General features: G+C 42.5%; 1 protein-coding gene across 38 annotated transcripts in view; it reads left to right on the top strand.

Annotated features, from left to right (window-relative positions):
• LOC101867430 (microtubule actin crosslinking factor 1) overlaps nucleotides 1–14,296 on the top strand; it is a 386,272-nt gene that overhangs the window by 352,239 nt on the left and 19,737 nt on the right. For 31 of the 38 annotated variants that reach the window (XM_074011478.1, XM_065533991.1, XM_074011506.1 and 28 more), the window contains 6 exons: nucleotides 4,437–4,557; nucleotides 5,143–5,306; nucleotides 6,706–6,868; nucleotides 7,910–8,064; nucleotides 9,935–10,009; nucleotides 11,409–11,426. In XM_074011478.1, coding sequence (XP_073867579.1) covers nucleotides 4,437–4,557; nucleotides 5,143–5,306; nucleotides 6,706–6,868; nucleotides 7,910–8,064; nucleotides 9,935–10,009; nucleotides 11,409–11,426 — 696 coding nt within the window. The remainder of the gene's footprint in view (nucleotides 1–4,436; nucleotides 4,558–5,142; nucleotides 5,307–6,705; nucleotides 6,869–7,909; nucleotides 8,065–9,934; nucleotides 10,010–11,408; nucleotides 11,427–14,296) is intronic. The other 7 variants (XM_065534032.1, XM_065534034.1, XM_065533973.1 and 4 more) reach the window with 1 other exon arrangement.

Below are 14,296 nucleotides of genomic sequence, written 5' to 3'. Positions count from 1 at the left end.
GGCATGGATACCATCTCTGTTGCCCTGTATATTTGTTTTTAAATTGCTGCTTAACACATTACCACAGACTTAGCATCTTAAAACAACACATACTTACTTACCTCATAGTTTCTGTGCTTCAGTCGCCTGGGCATGAGTTGACTAGGTCCTCTTCCTGTAGTCTCCCCAGGCAGAAATCAGGGTGTCAGCCAGTACTATAGTCTGATCTGGAGTTCAGGGTCCTCTTTTAGGCTCACTCAGGTTGTTGGCAGAATCTAGGTCCTGGTGGATGTAGGACTGAGGTCTCTAACTTTCTTGCTGGCTCTCAGCTAGGAGTTGCTCTTACCTCCTAGAGGCCCCCTCAGGTCTTAACCACACAGCCAGCTGGAGAAACTGTCCAAGGTCCTATATGGAGTCTTGAAATGTAATGGAGAATGAAATGTAATTACGAGAGTGACTGTTCTATCATTTGCCCACACTCAAGGGAGGGGGATTACATTGAGTGTGCATACAGGAGTGGGAATCTTGGGGGCCTTCTTAGAAGTCTGCCTGCCACAGCCTGTTTTTATTGACCATCATCTGAGCCAAGGGCCCACTGGTCCCCATTATACCTAGTTCAGAAAGCTCTCTCACATGAACCCAGTGATCAGTGAAGGTGCACATCAGACTAAACTGAATGGAGGAAAGCTCAGGTGAGCCATCTTCATAATATATCCTTAAGAGGCAAATACTGTTTTTAACCATAATCATTTATACTGAATTCAAGTGTGAATCTTGATTAGTTATACTGTAGACTGTATGGTCATTTTAGTTTATATAAACAATTACCCCTGCAAGTGAGAACTCACTATACAGATGGTCCCTGACTTGCAGTCTTTCAACTTTATGATGGTTCAAAGGTTATACGTATTCAGTAGAAACCATACAATTCGAGGCCAGGTGCAGTGGCACACACCTGTAATCCCAGCACTTTTGGAGGCTGAGGGGGGCAGACCACTTGAGGTCAGGAGTTTGAGACCAGCCTAGCCAACATGGTGAAACTCTATCTCTACTAAAAATATAAAAATTAGTTGGGTGTGGTTGTGGTTGTGATTGCCTGTAATCCCAGCTACTCAAGCGGCTGAGGCAGGAGAATCACTTGAACCAGGGACGTAGAGGTTGCAGTGAGCTGAGATCGCACCACTGCACTCCAGCCTGGGTGACAGAGCAAGACTCCGTCTCAAATACAAAACAAAATAAAAAATACACTTTGAGTACCCATACAACCATTCTTTCACTTTGATTACATGAGATAGTCAACACTTTATTATAAAATAGGGTCTGTGTTAGATGATTTTGCCTAACTATAGACTAACGTGTTTTGAGCATGTTTAAGGTTGGCCAGGCTAAGCTACGATGTTCCATATTTTAGGTGTGTTATATTTTCAGCTTAACGATGGGTTTGCCAGAATGTAACTTCGTCATAAATCGAGGAGCACCTATCCTTCCTGTGGGATGTACCTCCTCTCTGAGAGATTATCTTCTTCCTATCCAGTTCCTCTCTTTTCTGTTTTCCCCTCTCTCCTCTATGTCTTCAGTCTCTCCCTGTTTATTCTTTTCTCTAAAGCTTCCAGACATGTCCTTCCAACCCAATGTTCCCCTCAAGTTACCACTGTGTTGCCTCCCCCCTTTTTCAGCTACGCTTCTTGTTCCCTGTCTCATCTCCATTTTTCCCATCACTCCCCAGATCCCTGTGGTCTGGCTGACACTGTTCTGGTCACATTCTACTGGCTAAATCCAACAGAGGTTTTTCAGTCTTTATTTTGTTTGACATGTGACATAGCTGGCTCTTCATCCCTTCCCAAAACTTTCCTTTTGACTTCTGTGTCCTTTAATCTTTGTGTTTTCCTCTGATCTCTCTGACTGTTCCTTTTTAGTCTTTTTAGCTGGTTCCTCTTCCCTGCCTATGCATTAATGTTGTTCCCTGATGTCTCATTTGTGATGCTCTCACACTGCTGAGATTTATCTGGTCTAACAGCTTTAGCTATTACCTATAAAGCTTCTGCATCTTTTTCTTTTTTTTTTTTCTTTTTATTTTTGGTGGGTACATAGTAGGTCTATATAGGGTATATGGGATATTTTGATACAAGCGCAAAATGTGTAATAGTCACATCAGAGTAAATGGGGTATCTATCATCTCAACCATTTATCCTTTATGCTACAAACCAATTACACTCTTTTAGTTATTTTAAAATGTACAATTAAATTATTGTTGACTATAGTCATTCTATTGTGCTATCAAATACTAGATCTTATTCATTCTTTCTATTTTTTTGTACCCATTAACCATCCCCATGTCTCCCACCAAACTCACACTACCCTTCCCAGCCTGTGGTAGCCATCATTCTACTATCTATCTCCATCAGTTCAATTGTTTTAATTTTTTTTTTATTATGATAAGTTCTAGGGTACATGTGCACAATGTGCAGGTTTGTTACATATGTATACATGTGCCATGTTGGTGAGCTGCACCCATCAACTCATCATTTACACCAGGTATATCTCCTAATGCTATCCCTCCCCCCACCCCCTCCCCACAATAGGACCCAGTGTGTGATGCTCCCCTTCCTGTGTCCAAGTGATCTCATTGTTCAGTTCCCACCTGTGAGTGAGAACATGCAGTGTTTGTTTTTCTGTTCTTGCGATAGTTTGCTGAGAATGATGGTTTCCAGCTGCATCCATGTCCCTACAAAGGACATGAACTCATCCTTTTTTATGGCTGCATAGTATTCCATGGTGTATATGTGCCACATTTTCTTAATCCAGTCTGTCACTGATGGACATTTGGGTTGATTCCAAGTCTTTGCTATTGTGAATAGTGCCGCAATAAACATATGTGTGCATGTGTCTTTATAGTAGCATGACTTATAATCCTTTGGGTATATCCCCAGTAATGGGATGGCTGGGTCAAATGGTATTTCTAGTTCTAGATCCTTGAGGAATCGCCACACCGTTTTCCACAGTGGTTGAACTAGTTTACAGTCCCACCAACAGTGTAAAAGTGTTCCTGTTTTTCCACATCCTCTCCAGCACCTGTTGTTTCCTGATTTTTTAATGATCGCCATTCTAACTGGTGTGAGATGGTATCTCATTGTGGTTTTGATTTGCATTTCTCTGATGGCCAGTGATGATGAGCGTTTTTTCATGTGTCTGTTGGCTGTCTTTGCATCTTTTTCATCTCCAGCACCATCATCTCCTAAAGTCCAGACATACAGTAAACTAGAAGCCATTCTAAAATTCCACTTCATCTTTGCCTCCTTGCCTGACACTATTTGTCCATTCCAAATCTGCCTCCCCTTTCCTCATTCAGAAGGCTGTGATGTCTGGAGTTCCTTCTTTTCCTCTTCCCCCTACATCTAGCCACTCACCAGGGCTTGTCAGTCCCACTTTCAAAATATCTCTTGGCTCCATCTTTCCAGCCCTGGCTCCAACCCTCACCGTGTTTTGCCTCAGTTACTGCAATGGTTTCTTAACCTGTCTTCTCACTGCTAGGCACTCTCTATCCCACACTTCCCCCCACCCCCATATCACTCCACCTTTTACACTGAAGCCAGAGTGATAGCTGTAAAGCATCATATCTCTTACCTGGATCGAAATCTTTCAGCTGCCCCCCATTGCTCTCAGAATAAATGGCCAACCCTTAGCCTGACACAGAAGCCTTTTGTGATCTGTCTCCTGCCTGCCTCTTCAACCCTGCCTCTTGCCATTCCTCTGATTGCATCCCCTGCCCAGCCAGTGAGTGGAGGGGTCCTGGCCACAGCACTGTCAGGCATCCCTGTCTCTGTTTAGGTTGCACCCTCTTCCAGGACTGCCTTCCTACCATTTGTTGACTATTTCTTCATTGCTCAGTGTGTCAGTCCATTTGCATTGCTCTAAAGGAATTCCTGAGACTGGGTAATTTATAAAGAAAACAGGTTTATTTTGGCTTACGGTTCTGCAGGCTGTACAGGAAGCATGGTGCCAATATCTGCTTCTGGTGAAGGCCTCAGGAAGCTTAGAATCATGGTGGAAGGCAAAGGGGAGCCAGCATGTTACATGGCAAGAGAGGGAAAGAGAGAAAGAGGAGGAGATAGCAGGCTCCTTTTAAACAGCCAGCTCTCATGTGAACTAACAGCAAGAACTCACTCATTACCATGGGGAGGGCACCAAGGCCATTCATGAGGAATTTGCCCCCATAACTCAATCACGTCCCATTAGACCCCACCTCCAACATTGGAAATCACATTTCAACACGAGATTTGGAGGGGACAAGTATCCAAACTACATAACATACCTCAGTAACTCAACTCAGGCACTGGCCTCCAGGCAGACTTTCCTACCACCACAAGCCATAAAGTACCCATCCTAGCTCTTCTTTTGCCCCCATAGGAGTAAAAATACAATTTTTAACTCTTTTTCATATTTTTTGTGTTTAACAGACGTTTATGGAGGAGATGACTCGCAAACAGCCTGACGTGGACCGGGTCACCAAGACATACAAAAGGAAAAATATAGAGCCTACTCATGCGCCTTTCATAGAGAAATCCCGCAGCGGAGGCAGTATGTTTCCAGCCCCCTCTGTTAGGATGCTTCATTCCTGCTAATTGAAGATGAGCACTTTCCAAATGCCTGTCAAAAAAAAATTGTATTCCATTTTCAAAAACCGTATTGGTTTTGAACCAAAATCTTTTGTTTTTGAAACTCACTTTTCTTACATTGACAGACAGTAGCTATACTCCATATTCTTGGATTGGTATGAAATTATGAGGTGGTTAAGCTTATTCTTTAACAGTGGCCTTTCCATTGTTTTGGTTATCAGCGCTAGCTGTTTACATTTGACTTGCACTAATTCAATCAGCAAAACAGCTCCTACAGAATATGTTGCTTTCTTAGTTGAGTTAATGTGTCATCAGCTCACTAAGGTGGGACAGAATTGCTTGGAGATATGTAGGCGCAGGTAAGTTTGTGCTGGGAGGATCAATACTTTTGGAATTAGTATACCTCCGTATCTAAATATTGCCAAGTCCCGTATTTCTTAGTTACTGACTGGATATTATTCTAAAGATCTCCTAAGTTTATACATACAGCTATTTCTCCTTGTGTGCTAACCAGCTGTTCTAATCTTGTGTTTATTTTTCCTTTTAGGGAAATCCTTAAGTCAGCCGACCCCTCCTCCCATGCCAATCCTTTCACAATCTGAAGCAAAAAACCCACGGATCAACCAGCTTTCTGCCCGCTGGCAGCAGGTGTGGCTCTTAGCACTGGAGCGGCAAAGGAAGCTGAACGACGCCTTGGATCGGCTGGAGGAGGTAATGCCCTGCTGAGTGGCCTTCCCTGAAACAAAGTGATTTTTTCAATCAAAACACAGCCCTTCTGAGGCTCTCTAAATGTAAACCGTGTGTCCTGACTGACTTCTTCACAAATAGAAATAGACCTATACCAAGCCAGTACCCATTCTTTGAGGCCCCTGAATGAGAAAAGACACATTTATAAGAAAACCATTCATGACAAAGTAGGCCAAAGCTTCTAGGTGTGGAAAGCAAGAAAACAGCCAGTCCATAGTGAGGGCCAGGACGTGATCTGCCTCAGCATCTTGCTGTGGTTGGGAATCAGGAACAGAACTTTGGAAATTTGTCTCCAGATATGTAGCAGAGCACAAAAATGACCCTTGTTGAGCCTTTCATGTAAAAACAGATGCTACACAATTATGAAATAGGAGTAATTTTTAATGATTTTGTTATTTTATTAGTCTTCACTTGATCATGAAAAGCAACTCTATTTTGAAGTGTCATTACCCAGTAAAAAAAATATATATATATAGTACTGTACTTCCTAGTTTCTAAAACAAGCCTCTAATATATTTTGTATTTTTTTATTTGTGCATATCAAAGCAGCTATGCCTGGAAGTGAGTGTTCTGTGTTTTATTTATTTTTTCCTTAGGTCAGTTGACTTTTAAGCTTATTGGGTTCTTGGTGCTTTTTTCCCCCCATTCCTTCTAACTTTGGAGTTTGAAAGACCAAGGGGAAACTGCTGCACTGTTTAAGTCATTTTGAGTGTATATCATTAACATAGACTTAAGTAGCTGAAAATTGTCTTGCCCACTGCATAGGCCTGCTGTTTTCCATCAAGGCCAAATATTTAACATGGAGGTCAGATGGGAAATTTGCTCTCTGGTGCCATTCCAAAGAAACATGCTTGGATACAACACTGGGTTCCCAATGCTTCCATCCAGAACTCGGATTTTTCTCATTGAAATCTCAGAAGATAGTGGTAAACACGAGCCTCCTGATGTGAGCCCTATGTGTGATTATAATGCCTTTCAAAACAACATAACTGAGGAGTGCTAAGGATCTCCCTTCTGGGTTAGAATCCATTCCCTTGCATCTAAGAGAGTGATCCTTTGAAAAGCCCAAAGGGAAAGCAAGGCTGGCTTCACCCATTCTCATTCTATGTGCTCCATATTTTCCATGGTGGTTCAGTTATTGTTTCTCTTGCTATATTCCATTATACCACAGCTCGTGTAAATAGTCATGGCTTTAAGTGAAGGAGCCGGATTGTGCCTTCACAAAAGAAGCAAACACATAGATTTCATTGTTGGTGCCCCCTGGAAGCATGGCTTTACTGAATGTCTGAAAGTTTGGTATGCTCTGGGCAACTTTTGAGGGCCCAAAAAATAAATCTTATTGACACTTCTGATTTCTGTGTAGTTGAAGGAATTTGCCAACTTTGACTTTGATGTCTGGAGGAAAAAGTATATGCGTTGGATGAATCACAAAAAGTCTCGAGTGATGGATTTCTTCCGGCGCATTGATAAGGACCAGGATGGGAAGATAACACGTCAGGAGTTTATCGATGGCATTTTAGCATCCAGTGAGTCTAGTCATCATCCCAAACATGGGTCACGCCTGGATTCCTTGCGCTTTGTAGAAGCTGTGATATTCTAGCTAAACAATCTTTCTGAAGCTGGCCAGGAGCTATGGCTCACACCTGTAATTTCAGCACTTTGGGAGGCAGGTGGCACAGGCATGGTGGCACACCTGTGGTCCTAGCTACTTGGGAGGCTGAGGTGAATCACCTGAGCCTGGGGAGGTCAAGGCTGCAGTAAACTGTAATCGTGCCATTGAAGTCCAGCCTGGGCAACAGAGTGAGACTCTGTCTCCAAAAAAAAAAAAAGAAAAAGACAGTGGTTAACCAGAGGTTTTCAGCTGGGAAACAATATGATTCACACTTCCCTTTGTGTAGCAGTTTGTCAAGAATCTAAGACAGTAATCTAAACATAGGAAAACTTCATACTATTAATTCCAAACTGTCACTATTCTGAAATAATCTAAATATTCAATAATTGTGGGGTGGGTAAGTATATTCTTGAGTGATAGGTGTGTGGGTGGTTGTAATATTATGTTTATGCTTTTTGGTATATCTGAAATGTGGAATATTACCTTCTTTTCATTGCATTTGGGGTAGGGGGGCCTATAAGTGGATATGTATTACTTTTCAGGAAAAATCAAGACATAAATTTTTTTGCTCTTAAGTATTTATGGCCAGGAGTGGTGGCTCACACCTGTAATCCCAGCACTTTGGGAGGCTAAGACGGGTGGATCACTTGAGGCTGGGAGTTCAAGACCAGCCTGGCCAACATGGCAAAACCTCGTCTCTGCTAAAAACACACAAAAAATTAGCCGGGCCTGGTGGCAGGCACCTGTATTCCCAGCTCCTTGGGAAGCTGAGGCAGGAGAATCGCTTGAATCTGGGAGACGGAAGTTGCAGTGAGCTGAGATTGCACCACTGCACTCTGCCTGGGTGACAGAGCGAGACCTTGTCTCAAAAAAAAAAAAAAAAGGTATTTCTCTAACTGCTAACCAAACAAGTAAGCCCTCTTTTAAGTTTCAAAATATGATTCCTTTCCTCCAGAGTTCCCCACCACCAAGTTAGAAATGACTGCTGTGGCTGACATTTTTGACCGAGATGGGGATGGTTACATTGATTATTATGAATTTGTAGCTGCTCTTCATCCCAACAAGGATGCGTATCGACCAACAACCGATGCAGATAAAATTGAAGATGAGGTAAGGGAAATAATTATATTTTGAGTATACTTCTGGCTATAGGTTTATAATATCCTGAATTTGGTTGGGTTCAATGATCATATTAGCCTTTGACTTGTCTGTTGGGAGATAATTATTTGGAGTTCTATTTTGAGATCTCTTTTTAGATAGCATTTCAAAGAGTCCCAGAGGATCTCTGACATCTGAGCCCTAGCTCAGGCTAGATAGATTACTCAAGTGAGTCATGTCTGTGTGGTGCTCTGAAGTTTACAGAGAACCTTTGCAGGGTACCATACTCATCCTGGTTCACTTGTCCTGTGTTTTGGGATAGACTCATCTTACTCCTGAGCATGCTACCTGGAATCTAGGGAAATGGTCTACCAGTGTAGCATTTAAGGGTTATTTAAGGGTTGAAATGAACTGAGCATGGTGGCTTACATCTGTAGCCCCAGCACATTGGGAGGTCAACATGGGAGGATCACTGGAGCCCAGGAGTTCGAGACCAGCTTGGGCAACATAGTATGATTCTGTCTGTCCCCCGCAAAAAAAAAAAAATTAGCCAGGTGTAGTGGCAAGTGCTTATAGCCCCAACTACTCAGGAGACAGATGGAAGAATGACTTGAGCATGGGAGGTCAAAGATGCAGTGAGCTGTGATCATGCCACTATACTCCAGCCTGGGCAACAGAGCAAGACTTGTCTCAAAAAAATAAATGTTTAAAAGGGGGGTAAAATGTAATGTTTAAAAATGGTGTATACCCATCATGCTTTCTGCCTTGTTAAAAACTACCACACTGGGCCAGGCGCAGTGGCTCACACCTGTAATCCCAGCACTTTGGGAGGTCGAGGAGGGCGGATCACAAGGTCAGCAGATTGAGACCATCCTGATGAACATGGTGAAACCCTGCCTCTACTAAAAAATACAAAAAAAATAGCCGGGCGTGGTGGCGGGTGCCTGTAGTCCCAGCTTCTAGGGAGGCTGAGGCAGGAGAATGGCATTAACTCGGGAGGCGGCGGAGCTTGCAGTGAGCAGAGATCGTGCCACTGCACTCCAGCCTGGGCGACAGAGCGAGACTCTGTCTCAAAAAAAAAAAAAAAAAACTACCACACTGAAACTACCAAATTGATTAGTGCCATCTGGAAATCCTAGCATCTGTTGATAACAGATCTTGGGAAGGGAGAGGTGCTGGAATAGGTCTTAGGAGTGGCCCTGGAACACACCAGGACTTCCAGGGAATCTCCGTCTCCTAGGGTGAAATTTAAAGCAGTTCATAATTTGCTTTATTAATAATTTGATTTTGATGTCAGCATATTAGCAATTTTCTCTGAAGGAATTTTGAAGCAGGAATAAAGAATGTGTTATATAGTCACTTGGGAATTTCTTTCATGCCTTTTCTTTCTCAGTGTCTCAATTAGTTCACTTAGTAAGAACATATACTAATTTGGAACAGATGATAAATGCATATGTCAGAAACCTGAAATACCTAAAAAGTAAATAGTGAGCTGGGCGCGGTGGCTTATGCCTGTAATCCCAGCACTTTGGGAAGCTGAGGCAGGCAGATCACCTGAGGTTCAAGGCCAGCCTGACCAACATGGAGAAACCATCTCTCTACTAAAAAAATACAAAAAATTAGCTGGGCGTACCTATAATCCCAGCCACTCGGGAGGCTGAGGTAGGAGAATTGTTTGAACCCAGGAGGCGGAGGTTGCAGTGGAGCTGAGATCGCGCCATTGCCCTCCAGCCTGGGCAACAAGAGCGAAACTCCATCTCAAAAAGAAAAAAAAAAAGTAAATATTGAATAGCCTCCCTGCTTATATGTAAAAATCTTTGTTTCTCTAAATAGGAAGTCTTACTGTACCCTTTACACTTTTCTTTTTGTTCACAACCAATAGGTTACAAGACAAGTGGCTCAGTGCAAATGTGCAAAAAGGTTTCAGGTGGAGCAGATCGGAGAGAATAAATACCGGGTAAGGAAGAGAAAAACCAATACTTTGTGGTGGTGGTTTCTCATATGTGGCTGATCCCACCTTTTCCTCCTGTTGCTTAGAGTCCCAGAGCCCATCAGACTTGAGATGTGGTCACTCTCTGACCTCATCTCTACAGATGCCAAGTGTCAGGTACCCTGTTCCATCTGAAAACTAGTCCATATCTACTTAGATAGTAGTTTGTATTTGAGTTTTAAGATAGGAGATATTTCAGATCTGTCACTTCACATCTGACAAAGTCTTTAGGGGGATGAAGGTACCTTTGGAAACAATTATATCTAATGACTGACCACTTACCCCCAAAGAGATGGTCATTGTGAGCCTGAGTGGCTCCCAGGCTAGAGAGGCCTGGGGAAACTGTGTTGAAGCCCCAACAGATACTGTGCCTGCTCTGGGCTGGGCTACAAATGGGGCCCAGGAGCCCTGAGGAGACATCAGGCTCAGTGGTCTTCTCTGGAAAGCCATGCTAGGTGTGGCGATAACTGACAGTGAACTATACTTGTGTTTTAGCTTCTTTTGGGACCAGGGTCAGGGACATAGAAGAATCTGAAACAGGTCTCCTAAAATATATCAACAGCTCATCAGGATTCTCTAAAGTCCTAAGAAAAATCTCTGATTGGCAAAGAGGATTTAGATTGCACTAAGAAACACAGGAAGATCCATGTTTCATTAGTATATCCAAAATGTCCTCAAAGTACATCACATCCACCCCATGCTACAGTTTCCTGAGGAGCACTGGGTGAATCTGCCTTAAATATAACCTAGGGCATTTAGTTAATAAAGCTCCAGGTGATCTTATGCCTGCTTGTTGGGTTTTGTTTTCTTGTTTTTTGTTTTTAATTATTAGAGAAATGAATTAACAAGAACAACATAGAGTGGAGAGTTAGTTCATAGTTTATAAAACCACATCCCTGGCCAGGCATGGTGGCTCACACCTGTAATCCCAGAACTTTGGGAGGTAGGGGCGAGTGAGCAGATCACTTGAGGTCAGGAATTCAAGACCAGCCTGGCCAACATGGTGAAACACCGTCTCCACTAATAACACAAAAATTAGCTCGGCTTGGTAGTGCACGCCTGTAATCCCAACTACTAGGGAGGCTGAGGCAGGAGAATTGCTTGAACACCGGGGTTGGAGGTTGCAGTGAGCCGCGATCACGCCACTGCACTCCAGCCTGGGCAACAGAGCGAGACTCTCAAAAAAAAAAAATTAAAATTAAAACCACATCCCTATGGCAGGAGCTTGATAAGAATATGTTCGGTGTGTGTCACTTTGCCAGAAGAACGTAATGATATGATTTTCATTCCTTAGTGTTAATTTGACAAAATGTTCTCTTTTTTTTTCCCCTCCTTTTCCTCCATCCTTTACTCTTACTGTCTATAGTTCTTCCTCGGCAATCAGGTACAGTGTGCCTTGCAATGTTCTCCTTCTCAATGGATATGGTCTGTGTAGCTAATGCTGCCTGTTCTTCGCTATGGGGAGAGGATGTACTCTGAAGCATGCCTGGGTCACACCTGGTTGTCTTACCAAGTGGAGAAACTGCTGATGAGGCCAGCATTGCAAAGCTATCTTAGCAGCAAAAGAATATAAGTATAATTTTTTTATAAAGGAGATGAAGTGGAGGAAACTGAAGCTATGGTATCAATCCATTCCACTTCTAAAAAGAGAATGGTTTTGTACTTCTGTGTTAGAAGTCAGATTACCAAACAGCACAGTTCTTATTTATGTTAGAATCTTTTGACAGTTAATAAATTTTGTAATGTATGGTAAGTCAATTCCCGAAGAACTTCAGTACTGTTTAAATATATTTTTAATATTTCTAGTTACTTATATTGCATTTTATAATTACAAGGTACCTGAGAAGTGTAGTGTGGAGATCATAATTGGCCGTGGCCTGAAGTATGCTGATGATGGCCAGCCATCCAAGATTTAATGGGACCAAATTAGACTTGCAAAAAAGATTGGATGCTTTGACTCCACTTGGTAACTCTAACCTTTCAGATCTTTTTGAGTGCTGTGGGGTCCTGTGTCCTCCAATGTGGAAGGAAGTTGCATGAGTAAAATCTGTCTCTCTGATATGAAATTATAAACCCTAAGAGTTGATTTGAGGCCCTCAAACATCCCAGGCCTTGCAAGTCACTATAGAAATGTTCTAGGCAAGTGAGAAGAATAGGGGATAAGAGAAAAAAACTAAAGATGAGAACAAACTGACTTTAAAAAAAAAAATCATTGCTTGAGAGTGTCCAATATGCCTATATGCTGGCGACTGTGTGTGAATACTAGGGTGCCTTTGAAGAGGGTGCCGACACCCTCTTCTAGTGCTCCATTGACCTGGGGAGGGTCAGATGAGTTCTAATGTTGGGAACGGAATTATGAAGTTCATTTTATACACAGGCACCTGAGGCCTCAAAGATCACATGCCTACTCTCACACAGCTAATGTCAGCCACTGCAAGAACTCAAGTCCCTGTAAGGGGTTTTCCTTTTGAAAGGTGGAAACAAAGTTACTGACCCTTAGGACTCTTATTCTGAGTTCTTTGCCTCACTGACAACCCTGTCCTACCAGGTGTGCACAGGTCTCCATTTTTAGAGCTGCCGTGATCCCTCCCACCACTCGTGACTCTGGCCTCAACCTCCCCAGCTACAGTGGCTGCTGGCTTGGTCAAACCTCCTTTCCCCCATAACTTAGCAGAAACAAGTTAGAATCTTTCAAAGAGAGCTTTAGTGAGAAATTAAGTTGGGGGGGGGGGGACATGAAATAAATGGAGTGATAAATTATAGTACACAGTATTCCAAGAATAAAGTACTCCCGGGCTTCCTTCCTGATTCACCCTGGGGCACAGGCGCATACTCCCTGCCTCTCACCCATCCAGAGAAGACCCTTTGCAGTGATTCAGGCCAGCACTGCTCTTGGGTGGAATCCTCCATGTCTCAGAACCTCCCACAGGGCTTCCCATTTTCACTTGTGGGGCCCAACTTCTGGGAGGGGGGCTCTCACAGAGTCTGGGGGGGGCAACTTCCTTCCCAAGACAGGAGGTGTATTCTCTTTCAAGTCTGGGTTCAGTGCTTCTGCTACCACACAGTGGTTTTGCTGTAGTCACTTTCTATAAACATGTTTAAATTGTATCAGATGAGAGGTGTGGGACTACTTTTATTTTCAAAGTAAAGGGCTGGGAGGGAGGATACGGTATTTTTCAATCGCCTTGCCCATGCAAATAGTGCATTTGAGTCAGAGCAGCTAAGGAATATAGAGAATTACCACAAATATATTAATTTTGAGGGAGGAAGGCTATATGACCTCAGATATCCTTTCTTGCATTTTCAGTTTTTCTGCCTTGTTTTAAAGTTAGAGTTGTCCTTTATAACATTGAAAATCCTACCACCTCCATACCTGAGGAACCCCTGAATTAAATAATTTTAGGAATTCCATTTCTCCAACCAAATGTTTGTTTGTTTTGGAAACTCTGCATACTTCTCTTTTGTTGCTCCTTACTTCATTTTGGAAAGAGGATAATTTATGCCATGAGAAACTCCAAATGTTTAGAGCTGGGAAGTAGGAATGTTTGGGCAAGAAAAAAGGGAAAACATAAATAATCAGAAATGCTTGTTTTAGCATCTAAAATGATTATTGGATACTGTTTATAATCATCGTGGGAGCTGCAGTTTTTCATTGCTTCAACTCAATTTTAGTATAAATATGACCTAATCATTTGTTCAGCTGAAGAAACTTTTCTCCTGGTGACATTGCAATTAGCAAATACTTCGGGTTTATTTCTGAAAACCTGATGCAGAAAATCAAATTTTCTTCTAAGCTTGTAATAATGATGCTTTGCAAAGGTTTCCTTAAGGCTTGAAAAGTATTTGCTATTTTCCATTTAGCTTTAAAGCATACTGTATTCAGAAGTTGACATCCACCATCTTTCTTTTAGGAAAACAAATTAGCATACCAAGAATATGAATTTTTAATTGGGCAGAATCTCTTTTAAAAAAATCAAATGACCTAACACTTTGTCTGCCTTCCTACCTCTCCTTTTGGTGCAGAGGCAGTGGTGTGACCATTAAAAGTTAATTTTATCCCAATAGAAAGTATATTGGCTGGGTGCAGTGTCTCATGCCTATAATCCCAGCCCTTTGGGAGGCTGAGGCTGGCAAATCACAAGGTTAGGAGTTCGAGACCAGCCTGACAAACATGGTGAAACTCTGTCTCTACTAATAATATAAAAATTAGCTGGGCGTGGTGGCACACGCCTAATAAACCCAGCTACTTGGGAG

Source organism: Macaca fascicularis, chromosome 1 (genome assembly GCF_037993035.2).
Source record: "Macaca fascicularis isolate 582-1 chromosome 1, T2T-MFA8v1.1".
In the NCBI taxonomy this organism is placed as follows: Eukaryota; Metazoa; Chordata; class Mammalia; order Primates; family Cercopithecidae; genus Macaca; species Macaca fascicularis.
The sequence above is the reverse complement of the archived record's forward strand: the minus strand, read 5'-3'. Positions and strand labels throughout refer to the sequence as shown.